The 14,316-nt window shown below is 46.6% G+C and overlaps 1 protein-coding gene across 2 annotated transcripts in view; it reads right to left on the bottom strand.

Moving 5' to 3' along the window:
• Positions 1-7,075: 7,075 nt before the first annotated feature.
• The window catches only part of LOC119374097 (beta-1,4-glucuronyltransferase 1), a 312,671-nt gene continuing 305,430 nt past the window's right edge, over positions 7,076-14,316 (bottom strand). For both annotated transcript variants that reach the window (XM_037644162.2, XM_037644161.2), the window contains exon 7: positions 7,076-7,289. In XM_037644162.2, coding sequence (XP_037500090.1) covers positions 7,095-7,289 — 195 coding nt within the window. In that variant the 3' untranslated portion in view covers positions 7,076-7,094. The remainder of the gene's footprint in view (positions 7,290-14,316) is intronic.

Raw genomic sequence — 14,316 nt, 5'->3', positions numbered from 1 at the left:
GACTACAGCCACGAAGCAGTGACGTTCCCGAGAGCGTGCTGCATCGACAAAGACCGCTTCGTCGTTGCGACCAAAAATCTTGGTCATGGCTCTGGCTCAACTGACGCGTCTGCCCTGATTTTGTTCGGGGTGGACGTTCTAGGGTATCGGTGGAACAGTGAGTTCAGTGCGGATAGTCCGTGGTACGTGGTGTTTGTCTCCGTGTTGGGTGTGGTAACATATTCCGAGATTCTCGATAATCTGGCAGCCTGGCTGAATCTTGGCCAATCACTTGTATTGGGAGATTTGGTGGGCCTCGATCAGCTCCTGAAGGGTATTGTGCAAGGCCAGTTGAATGAGGAGCTCTGTGCTGGCGTTTTGCGGCAAACCTAGTGCTTGTTTGTAGACTCTACTTATGAGGCTGTTGAGTTTAGGCTTTTCTGCACTGAACCATCGGTGGTAGGCCACCGTATAGGTGATGTGGCTAAGTACGACTGATTGGATTAGGAGGACGACGCTGACCTCTTTCATGCCTTTGTGTTTATTGGCGATGTGTTTAATGAGGCGCATCGTGTTCGACCCTTTTGCGTCAGTGTTGCGAACTGTCTCGCCGTTTGTGCCCTTACTCTCGATGACCAGTGCTAGCAATCTGGTTTCGTCCACGGTTGGCATGATGCGGACGTCGCTTGTAGTGAGTGTTATATCGGTGTGTGTCTGTGCTTGGTGATGTTATTTGGGTGGTCGGCCTCTGAGTGTAGGGCGATATAGGAGTAGCTCGGACTTCTCCGCCCAACAGGATAGTCCAATTCCTTGTAGATACGTTCTACTGTGTAAATTTCCTCCTGTAATCTTTGTTCTATGGAGCCATCATTGCCGTCGCACACCCAGAGGGTGATGTCGTCGGCATAACCAGTGTGATGGAGTCCTGGGATAGTATGTAGTCGTGACGGAAGGCCTAGGAGGGCGAGGTAAAACAACATGGGAGAGATCACGGAACCCAGCGGGGTGCGCGCGCTTGCCATGGTTATCTCGGATGATCTCAGTACTCCTACGGTGATAGTGGCCGTCCTGTCCGTCAGAAAGGCTCTGATATAATTGTACGTGATAAACCCCAACTTTAGGCTGTTCATCTGACTTAGGACGGTGCTGCGTGTGACATTGTCAAAGGCCTTCTTGCGATCTAGACCGAGAATGGCCTCAGTGGAGCGGCCTGTACTGTCTGTGATGTGGTGTTTGAGCTGCAGCATGACATCCTGGGTCGAGAGGTGCATTCGGAAGCGAATCATGGTGTGTGGAAATAGGTCATTGTCTTTGAGGTAATTTGTTAGTCTAGCCAGGAACACGTGTCCCATCAATTTGCCTATGCACGATGGTAAGGAGATGAGCCTAAGGTTGTTAGTATTCAGTCGTTTGCCTCGTTTAGGAATGAGGATCACCTGGGCCTTTTTGCACTGCGGAGGTAAGCTGCCGGTGGTCCAGCATTGATTAATGTAATCTGTGAGATAATGACCAAATTAAAAATGACTCTCCGGTTTTATGTGTCAACACAACGGCATGACCATGAGACAAGCCGTGCTGGGGGACTTCGGGTTTATTTTAATTGCCTGTGGTATTTTATAGCATCCACCTAAACCTAAGCACAACGGTGTTTTTGTAATTTAGTCCTAAATGAGATACCGTCATCGCCGTGGTCTGGAACTGAACCCGCGTCCTCCAGTTTGATTGCATACACAGAGTCATTGCATAGTGGTTCAATCCGCGAGACAGTATACGTGTGTAAAAACTGGGGAACACCGAGGCGCTTGCGGCGATTCGACTTAAGCCACGAACTGCCAGGGACTACTCCCCTGTGGATTAAGAGTGAAATACACAACATGAACCTCACAATGCCACCAAAATTTGGAAGTTTATGCAACACTCGTTATAACGTTACGCGCCATATAATACTGAAGGACGCAATGTTTCATACACCTCGTTTCATATCGCCAAGCACGGATCATCGCTATAAGGTGGGCCTACCAATAGAGTATTCTAATAATACACTAGACGGAAATCTGGCGCTAGTGTCTATGCGAGCTGCAACGCATGGCGCTTCAGACAGCATGGCAATGACGGGTAGTACACGGATTTGTCTAAGCTTCGTTCTTTCGGCTCCGTTTGGCTCCGTGTCGCCTGCAGCCACTTTGTCGCAAGACGAAGTTTCGCAATCATTCAGCAGTTCCACTTCACCACCATGACCTTTTAGGCTCACCAATTCAAATCGGGTCACGAAGTTCACAACGATCCATTCTTTTATCCAAAAACAAACGCCAAAACACAACAATAAACAACGCCACAAGTGCGTTCGCAGCTGCAAGCACGACGTTTAGGCAAATCCATGTACTATCCATCATTCCCATGGTGGCTGAACGATCGCAGCGCCTGAGTTCCCTCCAGTAAATACTGCAGGGAACTCTACGGGCCTACCATCTTCTCGCACAAAGGTGTGCAATGTTTGTACGTATAGTCGGTTACCACCTAAGAATAAATACAAGATCCCCCAACACAACCGCGGCCCACTTGTCAATCACCTATGCAAGGTAGTCGTGCAAGCTGGTTTCCTTTCGAACCCTAAGTACTTTTTATACGCTAACGTAAACACCACGCACGTCAAAAACTAAAGGTTCGCCATTTCTAACTAAAATATGACATTTGGCTAAGCCTAAGCAGTGACACAAGGATCTGCGATGAAATTTTCCAGGACGGTCAAGTTTTCCGCTTCAAACCAGCGACACGAGCATGTGACTGCATGTCAACAGTAACGATCTGGAACACGCGAATGGTGCTTGACGTCACCGACATGAGCAAATATGATTGGGTGGGACAGTGATGGGTGTTGGTGGAGCTGGTATTATTAGGTTGTAGCCCATTATAGGACAGGCGGCGCCTGCAACCACCTTTCCGCTTCAAACACCAGAATAACGGAAGAACAACGTTTCAAAGTCGCCTTGTAAGGTGTCTTATAATTTTTTTAACTGTTCGTGTAACTGCTATTTTATCCACTCTTTTCTGTAGTGCCTTCGGGTCCTGAAAGCAGTTTTCATAAAACAAAAATTTAAAAATGCAGCCGCCAGCCACTGCTACTGAAGTATGCGGCCCGGAAAGGGGGAGGGGGGGGCGAGCGCCATTCGACAACACCCCCCCCCCAACCACTTAACCGACACCTTTGTCTGTATGCAAGATTCACGCACATGGCACCAGCACTGAGAACGCGAATTGATAACGCTCGATGCGATATCTAACCCCTGCCGTAACACATGACGGTCAGTTTGGGGCGGCTTCAACATCCAGTACGGATTAAGCCATTTACGAACCGAAAACTGCGTAAATTTGGCCGCTGCGGCGAAATCCATGGTACCTTCTTAAAGTCATGACACGAAATAAGCACATAAATAAATAACCCCGCATACAAATTTGAAACAATCCCCTATAGAAACAACGGAACTCTCATCGGCTTAAAAGCGCCGGAAACGCGCCCCGAGTCCGAGCACGCAATGCTGCGCGAATCCGCGATATGTATTATTGTCAAAGAGAATACCCCAGGGGAACGAGGGACAGCGAATTTCGCTCGAATTATATTCCTGGCACCGTGGCAAGTAAGAGACAGGCACGACAGGCCGCGGAACAGTCGTTTCTTTTCTTTATATGTTTCTTCTTTATTTTTTTCCTCTTTATTTATTCGGACTAATCGACTCGCTAACGTGGACGAACGTAGCACCCATCTAGTTTTCCGTGTGCATTTGTTTTTTTTCTTTTCTTTTTGATCTTTTTCTCCGTCTTCCCAACGTACGAACGAGTTAGGGCTGACTGCCCGACACCCAGCACTACAAAAGGCAGGAAACAAAACCTTCCTGCAAAAAATAAAATTAGAAAACCAAACGAAAAAGACACAATTAAAAACAAAACACGCGTGTTTCCAGCGCTGTCACTGTCGTTTTTCATTCGCACGTACGAACGTGCCGGGGAGTGAGCCAATCAAAATAAATATATAGACTCGTAAAAAGTTAAAAACCACCGACACACGACGAGAAGCCCATTTAGATGATGAGAGGCACTCCGGGCACTCTGTAAAGCTCTCGGCCGGACACTTCACCGATGAGACAGCAAGATGAAGGAGCTCCTCTCTCTCTTTTTTTTTTACAGAATACAACCACATGTCACGTGAGGAAACAAAAAAAAAGCAAAAGAAAGACTGAACGGAGAAAGAATCGTGCGGATAATAAGTACAAATTTGTATGTATGTACTTTATTTATTTATTTATTTTTTCAATATACTGCAGGTCAGCTTGGCCCAAGCAGGAGGGACAGTACACATAAAAAATAAAATACAAGGATAGCTTAACATGTATGTATGTATGTATGTATGTATGTATGTATGTATGTATGTATGTATGTATGTATGTATGTATGTATGTATGTATGTATGTATGTATGTATGTATGTATGTATGTATGTATGTATGTATGTATGTATGTATGTATGTATGTATGTCACAACAGTAGTGACACCAAGAAAGATAGAGAACCAACAAAGGCAAAACGGAAATTAGCTTTACCTTATCGAAATAAACAAATTAAATTGAAATAAACGTCCGCCAAAAAGGCAACTGGCCTCCAGGTAAGTTACAAACTCACACCACCTTTCTTGCGCCATGCTGCCTCTTTCCTACCTTTATCGTCTCTTCCTTACAAGGTGCCAATATTTATATTTACATAGAAAATAGAATCACCTGAGTAGGAAGCAAGAAGACTCTCTGTATCTCTCTCTCTCTCTCTCTCTCTCTCTCTCTCTATATATATATATATATATATATATATATATATATATATATATATATATATATATATATATATATATATATATATATATATATATATAAGAGGGCGAGTGAGTGACGGCCAAAAAGGAAGATACGTGGTGACATGCCCCCAGCGTACAACGGAACACGAATCCTCGCGGGCTTTTGGCAAAATGGACGGCAAAGAGTTGGAGACCGGACAGGCGCATTAGATAGACACACGGCAAAGGGGAAGGCACACAGCTCGCTACACGGCGCCAATGATTGAGAGCCTCCTGTCCCGAAAATGATGGAAGAGCGGAGCACAGCGGAGAAGCGCCGACTGCCCGGTGGGAGACCCGGGCGAGATGTTCTTCGTTACCGTCATTCGACAGAGTGCCCCACCAGCCCCGTCCCGTTGGAATTTGGAGAGGGGAAAGAGGGTTTGGGGGACGGGAAGGTGATGCTGAGGACTATACAGGAAATGAAGGGTACAGTAGGTCTAGGCATACTGCGCCGAACAAAACGAGGGCAACGAAAAAGGCGGAGCCAAGCGAAGACTATCACTTGAAGTTCTATTATTAACATACATACATGACGATAACGGTCGCGTGTATATATTTATTGTGATGTATATCTATTCTGTTTATAGAACTTCAGTGGATAGTCCACACTTGTCCCTGTCTTTTACGTCTTCCCTATTATCTTCCAAGCATATACTTAGATCATTAATCACCAACTTACCCAGTCCTACACTTTGATAAGGGTATAATAGATAAGGTGAGAGGGGGGGGGGGGTGAATGAGGCAAAGAGTATGGGAGGAGGGGTTGAAGGTGATGCTTAGGTTTATATGAGAAACGGGAGTATGGTAGATTAGAAATGGACAGGCAATGGGAACGGCCATTAGCTTAACAAACTGCGCACCGCACGCGCCAGTCCGCTGTACGCGATACTGTCTGACTTCGTCCCCACTCTAAGAAAACGTAAACGTACCACGTGAAAGTTGAAAATAGTAGTACTGAGTATGAAGGGTTTCCAGGAGAAGGCACAAACAAGCACAGGGACATAAGCGTGAGTCATCCCATTCTGACAAAGTGGATGACCAGCAAAGCTGTGTAGCACTAGGATTTATTAATTTTCTTTATTCGTGTACACATTTATTTATATTTTTTTAAAATTTAGTGTATGCTCCTTTAAAGCACTTCCACCTCAATTCGGGTGGGCCAGAAGTGCAGAGTGCAGGTTCTTTCTTTACTTATTTTTGTTAACTGTATTTATTGGCTGATTCATTTATTTTTTCTCGCTTTATTCTTATTTTACCCGTGGTGAGTAGTTCAGTTTGCCCAACTTCTGTGAATAAACTAGCGAGGGGTTTTTTGTTGAGTATGTAGTTATTGACTAGTTGACTGTTCGCGGAGTTACGCAGTGTTCATATTTCTTATTACAGTCAGAGTCGTAATCACGTCGACCAATTCGCCCAGTTCGCAAGCTACCGTTTGAGCTCAGTCTGGGTGGACACGGTCGCTTTTCGCAAAATTTGAAGGTAATGGCAGCTCAGGATGATGGTAATTTTCTGTTGTGGAGGTAGTTGCTCGCGGAGTAACGAATGACTTAGTTAAATACAGCTTCGCAGTAAACAAAAAAGAAAAAGAAACGACTTCATGTGGCCTCTGTCCTCGACGGTGATTTCTGCTGAAAGGCACTCGTACAGTGCGAAACCAACGAACAGGGATTTCAAGCACCATCTCAGTTAACGGTCTGTTAACATAGGTCAGCACAATACAGCAGCACTCAGCAGTTAACCAACATGAGCCGAGAGCAATAAGCAGTAGTCAGCACTGTCTGGCAGTATTCAACAGTAGCCAAGCGAACACTACCCAACAGTAGTCAGCAGTTGGCCGGCTACTGTAGCAATTTAATGTACAGTGTGTTCGAAGCTAACGCGGTTAGCTTCGAACACACTGTACATTAAATTGCTACAGTGTATGACTCTTATGTGCGTTTGTGACTGTAAGTACTATTTGTGTGTATATGTGATCATTGTATATACCATAGTCATCACCAGACACCTCGAGTAGCAAGCCAGGCGACAAACCAGGATAACCTCTCCGGGATTTTCATTAAAGATTATTATCTCTCTCTCTCTCCCAAAGCTGACAGAATTATAAACTGGAGGCTACGCACGACAGGCACGCAAGTCATACCTCACCTGAACGACTTGGGGAGGCCAGCCAGGTAATGTCTACACAGTATAGCAGACCCCGCGTACACACGTAGGAGTACTGGCCGCGACGACGATCAGTAGCATCGCCTGGATGAGTCCGGGTACTTCTCCTTGAGCTCTAGCTTGAACTGGCGGAAGAGGACGCGGTTGCGCTCCTGGTCGGCGTCCTTGTTCCGGTGGAAGGAGGCGGCAGTCTTGAGACCCTGGTGCACCACGAACGCGTTGTTCAGCACCGAGAACTTGTAGCCGGACACGTGCAACTCGCACACCTGGCGGAGCAAATAGCGAGAGAAAAAAAAACGGGCCTTTGTGAGGTACAGTACATGACAAGATTTAATTAAGCTTTACTTAGCATCGACATTATTTGCACGGCGCGAAAATGAACGAGGACAGATCAGAGGACACAAATCAGCGTCTGTGTTGTGTCCACTCATCTGTCTTCGTTCATTTTGCGCTGTGGGAATATGCCGATACTAAATCACCAACCAGCCCAAGCTACCGCTCTATAAATTTACTTAGCAGCAGCCGCAGAAAGGCTACCTTACTTGGCAGCAGCGAACGGCGTTACAAAACACGTTTCTGGCAGGTATCTGTCGCAATAAATATCAAAAAGAAATGCGGTTGCGTTTGCCTGCATGCACGCTAACACTATATATATATATATATATATATATATATATATATATATATATATATATATATATATATATATATATATATATATATATATCACCCTATTTGTGCATGTTCGCGCGTGCGTATACATATGCAGAGAGTTTAACCCCCCCCCCCCTTCCCCGCTACGCCAGTGGAAGAGATCGTAACGTATTTCAGCAATGTTGACCCAACGTGAGAACAAGCGCATCGGGAGGAAAGACTAGAAAACTACGAACTAGACATGAAACAGAAAAAAAGTTACGTTTTTCCTTAAAAGTAGTGAATGCGACAGCAACAAATTGTAATGTTATACGAAGTAAGGCTAGCAGCTAACTCTTTTAGAGCTTAAGGGTTGAATCGCGCAAACGAGACAGGGACTAAAAGAAGAGACGACAACACACAGATCGCATACTACCAACAAAAGTTTATTTCCTGAGCACACAGTTTTTTATGCACCACTCTTGCGCCACCAGGTGAGTACAACCATCAACTTCTCAATTAGAAACGCGAGCTCTTTGCCAGATAAGTTAACAGACCTCGTGCTGACGCATTCGGGACCTAATCTAACAATGTTCTCAGCTTCGATAATTTCTCTCGTCAATTTATCGTTCTGCGAAGCGACAACTGTACATGCGTTGAACACAGGTTGGCACCCACATGTCTTGCAGTGAATCGCAAGCCATCCGTCACGTCCATTTTTTACATTGTTGTTATGTTCTCTTAGTCTGTCATTAATACACCTTCCGGTTTGACCTATATATATCTTGCCACACGAAATTGGGATCCGATATACAACTTTAAGAGCGCAGCTCTTAGGCGCCCGTTCCTGCGTTGAGCGGCATCGCCGTTGGCGTCGGCGTAACCGTTAGAGCGAACGAGGACGAAAGAGAGCGAAAGAGAGACTGCCGCAAGGCGTCTTCCACTATGAGAGCCAGAGAGCCGCTGTGTTGGCGGCTGCAATGCCCCGTGACTGCTCGCGCTTCTTGAGACAGCGGAACGCATGCTTCTCGCGCACGGGCACGAGAAAGTTGGTTGACCTGCGAGGCTAGGGAGGAGAAGACGTGCGTTGCTCGAAGGTACACTTTGTGCCTGCAACGCTCAAGCGGATTGTTAGGCCTGACCACACGTACGCGTTGCAGCGTGTCAGCGCGTGGCGTTTTGACGTGCGCCGAGCCCTCTCCCTATGGAGAGAGAGGGCGCGCAGCTTCGCGTAGCAGCGCGCCCTCTCTCCCCATAGGGAGAGGGCTCGGCGTCGCTTCAAAACGCCGCGCGCTGACGCGCTGCAACGCGTACGTGTGGTCAGGCCTTTAAAAGCCCTTTATAGTCTGGCGGAGCGTTCGCGTCAGCCAGCGGCGGCGGAAGTAGGCGGCGCCAGGTTCACGACGTGACGTTCACACGAAAACCGAGCATTCTGTACTCCCATTCGCGCCGCGCCGCGTCGCCTTGACGCATGCGAATTTGCTCACCTTATCGCAGAATGAAAACACCTAAACAGCTGCGCTCAGAATTCGCAATATACAATACCGTAACTGTCGGTGAATTCCTTTTATTGTTTTTTTATCCAATCTCGCACAACTCAAGCAAAACGCTGGTTTACGTGAACGCGGCCGCTCCAGGGACCGAAGCGGTTTTCGTGCTGTCTATTCTGTAAACGCGAAGTAAGCGTTGAGGGCACCGCAAATTTACGAGCCGTCTCCTAACGCCTGTCGAGAAAGCGCACATAACAGGGTACAGCATAAGATGAAGGACATGAAAAATTAAATGACCCGAAATAAAACCCTGCGCAAAGAAACAACAAAGCACTGAACTGGTGCGCAGTACATGATTGAAGAGAACTGATAGAGAATGAAAGAAACAGGTTACTGTTCTGGACAGAACTAAACTGCGCAGACTCAGACGAGAGCGAACACAAATCGAAGGCAAGAGGAACCCATTACTAAACACAAACGACACAGTTATTCCATTTCTTTGCGTGTGCCTGCCTTTGGCACCTTTGCCATTTCCCACATAATTTTCCCCTATCTCTCAGGCTTCTGCGATGGGAGTGCTTTCGACAGGCACTGCATATTCTATATTGAAGACTGGCGCCGCACGTAGCGAATAAGAAAAAGGAACAAACGTAAAAAAAGTGTTTGTTCTTGCGCATAATGCCCTTTTCAGGGCGCACATAGTATGTACATATTGGGCCAGCGCACTCGTTTATTGCTGCGCCTAAACAGTGGACTCCCGCGGCCTTTCGATGGCGGGCCTTCATAATGCAAGCGTTGACCGTTGAGAAATAGATCGCCACGCGCGCCGCACTCGCCAAAGTGACCTTAGGGTCAGGCGTCGCTGAATAAGCAAAAGCGTGCAACGCTGCGAAGGCTAGAGCTGCAATGGCGCCTCGGTAGAGGTGTCGGTGTTGCTTTAAGATTAAAACTGTAGTGACAGCTCAGTATAGAAGTCATTGCAGATTTATTTCAACCTTAAGCCGAATGATGCAGTCAGGAGCTTCAGATATACACAATTCAGGAGCTGTAGATGAGCGCAGTTTCGATTGTAATGGCGCGGCACGTTGACACACCGCAAGTTCGCACAGAGGTCTGCTTTAGAAGCTCGCATGGCTTTGGAGTTGCCGTAACCTGGTGGACTTGTAAAGATGCGCTTCGTGACGTTAGAATCGTGCGGTTACTTGCGATTGCACGTGCACGAGCTTCAAAAACATGAACGTTGTTCATTAAGGCGAAAGGTCCAGATGACTCATCGATTCGTTAAAATTGACTGAGTCAACACGAGTAATGCTAAATATTATTATCACGTGATGACATAAACCTGCAGCGCCGTCTTGGCGTCTCAGGTCGCCGAAATTGGTGACGCAATCGTGACGTTATCACATTACATTGTAGCTTGGCTAAAGGTGGACCGATGCCGGAGGCTCCACAAAACCCCTTGTTATCGGCCTCTCTTCGAGAAACATTATCGTGTTCGTCCGGAAGTGGAGCATGAAATAGTTGCCAATATTTCCAGTTTTATCCAGATGCCGATATCTTATCTCACAGATGCTTATCTGAGGCCGATAGAAATGTCCAATCGCGACAAACAACGTTTAAAATTTGTTTCCTCGAAATTACACTTGAGTACGCTGCACCGTTTTATCCCCGTCCACCAAGGTGGACACACATGCTCCCGAGGACACTGCATCGGACAAAAGATAGATTATGCATATCGTTATGCAGCATTGTATAATCTAGACTTTGTTGCCATTGGACTTCGGCTGTGGCCTTTTCACTCTTGAACTACCACTAGCATAGGATATCGCTTTGTTTCAGTCAAGAGCACAGACGAGGTATATAGATAGCGGCCAGTTTTACGCCACCTAGCGCGCAGACACGAAAGGTTTAGCTGCGCGTACAAATGCGGGCGATATGTTTTATGCATTCCGTCGAGATACGGGACACTCGTCGCTTGCGCCACCGAAAAGGCGACGCTCTGGAATAAGGTGGCGAAACACGCACATCTGCACGCATAAACGCAGCGAGGCGTCCCGTGGCACGGTTTATAAAATATCGTCACTGCGGCCGGGATTCCCAACGCATCCGCTGGATGTGGACGATGTGGCTGCTGACAGTTTAATAATTTTCCAAAGCCTTGTTCGTGGTGTTTTGGGAAACTTGACGAAAAAGAAAGCAGGTTGACCAGCGAACTGAATCCATTCGTGATCTGCCGTATGCTGAAAGAGTTCGTCAACACTTAGATAACGCTACTACAGTTCTAGTGCGGGCGCAAGGTTGATATTTGGACCACTTTCCCCCATAGTAGAGTACTGCCTCATAACTCTGCATCTGAAAAGCGAGTGTCAAAAATCGTCGCAGAAACACTCTGTACGGAAGGTTAAATAACGAAACTGAAACGCGCAGCCCCGCGGTCTTTATCACTGGGTTAATCTCGACGGGTCATTAGAGTCTTTCTCAATTACTGGTTACGTATATCCAGAAATATTGTCACGTGGTCGTGACGTCGACGAAGGCCGCAGACAGCGTATCCGAGATGAAGCTTTTTATTTGGCCGAGCTTGTGGCCGGGAAACTGAAAGTCAAACTACAGCAATACACACGGTATGCACTGATAGCGGCGAACACAGCGTCGACCGTCGATCAACTCACAAGCGGTCAAGCGCGTCGGCTTTTATACAGGCGCTGTCGAACTTTCCAGCAATATCGCTGGTGGCGGCGTTATCTCTTGACAAAGCTGGAATGTTCGCGTGCGGCGCGCAATCTTAACAAAACGATCTACTATAATCGCGAAGCTTCTCGAACACTGCTTCGCGGACAGCGTCGAGCGTTGATAACCGTCCTTGCTGGTCAAACCCGAATACAAGAAGTGGCCGTGGCAATATTAATTAGTGCTCGCCGCCCATGTGTTCCCTTCTTCGCTTTTATATTATTTCACCTTCCTAGTCTCCATAAATGATGTTTTGAGCTGGTTATATTAGAATCAACCCCCCCCCGCCCCCCCAAGAAAAGGATCACCTGTAGAGCGTGCTTCACCGCCGTAAGACTTACACCAAGGAGAAACAAACTGGCAGCTAGCGCTGAGTTGATATCTTAATAGCCAAAACACAATGCTTCGTTAATTAATGTTTTCTACGTAAATAATTAAGAAAGTATATTTCAGTTTTACTTGATGCCCCGCAAGTTACAGTAAAACACTAGACATTGATCCAAGTACCCCACGAAAAAGCAACAAGAATTGTACTCAGAGGAGGAGCGCACACAGCGAGGACGGTATTCTTCACTGAACGATTCAATAAAACGAAGAATCTTCTGACGAAGAAAAACACGACATTCGATCCAGAAGTAAATAAGTAGACCGACAGCGTCGAAGCACGCCAAAACAAGTTGACAAGAAATGTTACAAAAGGTTGCGGAATGTGCCTGGTTTCGCGCCAACCTTATTGGATCACCTTCATGTCACGCGACGCTTTCTATAAAGGATAAATGGGAAAATGCAGCTTTAATGGGGTCAGGTTGAATGTCGCAATATAGGAAAAGAAGAGGCACAAAGGCAATGGCTGCGGGCAGACTAGCGTTGTATACGGTTATATGCTGGGGCAAAATATATGTGCCGCAATTCCCAGGCTACAGTTCGCACAAGCGTGTGAACAAACGCCAGGCCTGCGCGGAAAGCGCAGCACAGTCACAGCGAAAGCTGGAAAAAGCGGCGTTTCTAGAGCTCATTACAAAGTGTCTTGGGGCTACTAATACAAGTACACTTGCAAGCTGCCCACTACGCCATAAATTATAATCTTTGTGAAATTGGGAAGCACCCGGTACGCCTTCATTCGTCATTCTGCGGAGAAGCCAGGTACCTGCTAGAAATCCGTACGGCATTATGTGCACTTAGTTGATGCGGCGGCTGATGACGATGACAAATTATGGCTGAGCCCTTTGTAATGGGATGGAAGCTTTAAACGACCCTCTACTTACGTAATTCGCATTGTGTGACGCCCGGTCGTTATTTCACTCTCCCGCCACAATATATAAATATATAACATATGTTAACGTGAGAAAGAGATAAAGAGACGGAAAGAACTTTAATGAAACCCTGAGGAAATGGATCATGAGGGCCTCATGGGCTTCCTTGGCAACCAATACAAGTGCACTTGAGAGGCACCCACTACGCCATAAATCATAATTTTTGTGTAGTAGGGAAGCAGCCACTGTGCCATTTGTCGTCATTCTGCGGAGAAGCGTGGTACCCACTAAACACCTGTAAGGCATTATGTGCACTTTGTTGATGCTGTGCCTGATGACGACGAAGAATTATGGCAGAACCCTTTGTAATGGGTTAGGGGAAGCATTCAACAACCCACTAGTTGCGCACCTCGCATTGTGTGACGCCTGGTTGTTACTTTACTCTTCTACGACGCTACATTACATATGCTAATGTGATTCCTTCCCGACATGAAACCTGCATAGGGTCTTTTTGCCAACGAGTTTCAAGCACCAGCATGCTCTGTGGTAGAACAGTGGACTCCCACGCGGAGGTATGACAAATTTCCTACAACTCACCTGGTGTTTCACTGCTTCCGTGATCTCTGGGCCGATCACGGAGGCAATGCAAAAGGACGATTTCATATGACAACGTCACTTTACGTGACGTCATCATGACGTCACAAATTTTGGCGATCTGTGATGTCGTCATGACGTCATACGATGACGCCCTCGTGTGATGATGATTTTTTTGCATCGCTCGTGTTGACGCCGCCGACGGTCAATTTTCACGTTTGATCAGGCATCTAAGGCTTTCGCCATAATAAAAAAAAAACGCCAGGCCTGCGCTGAAACCGCAGCACAGTCACAGCGAAAGCTGGAAGAGCGATGTTTCTAGAGCCCGTCAAGCTCTCTTGGGGCTACAATACAAGTACACTAGAAAGGTACCCACTACGCCATAAATCACAATTTTTGTGAAGTTGGGAAGCACCTACTAAGCAATTATTCGTCATTCTGCGGAGAAGCGAGGCACCAGCTACACGTCTGTAAGGCATTATGTGCACTTTGTTGACGCGACGACTGATGACAATGAAGAATTATGGCTCAGCCCTTTGTAATGGGTTGGAATCTTTAAACGGCCCACCAGTTACGTTATTGCATTGGGTGAC

Source organism: Rhipicephalus sanguineus, chromosome 11 (assembly GCF_013339695.2).
Source record: "Rhipicephalus sanguineus isolate Rsan-2018 chromosome 11, BIME_Rsan_1.4, whole genome shotgun sequence".
Taxonomy (NCBI): domain Eukaryota; kingdom Metazoa; phylum Arthropoda; class Arachnida; order Ixodida; family Ixodidae; genus Rhipicephalus; species Rhipicephalus sanguineus.
Note: the sequence above shows the minus strand (reverse complement) of the source record. Positions and strands in the feature narration are given on the sequence as shown.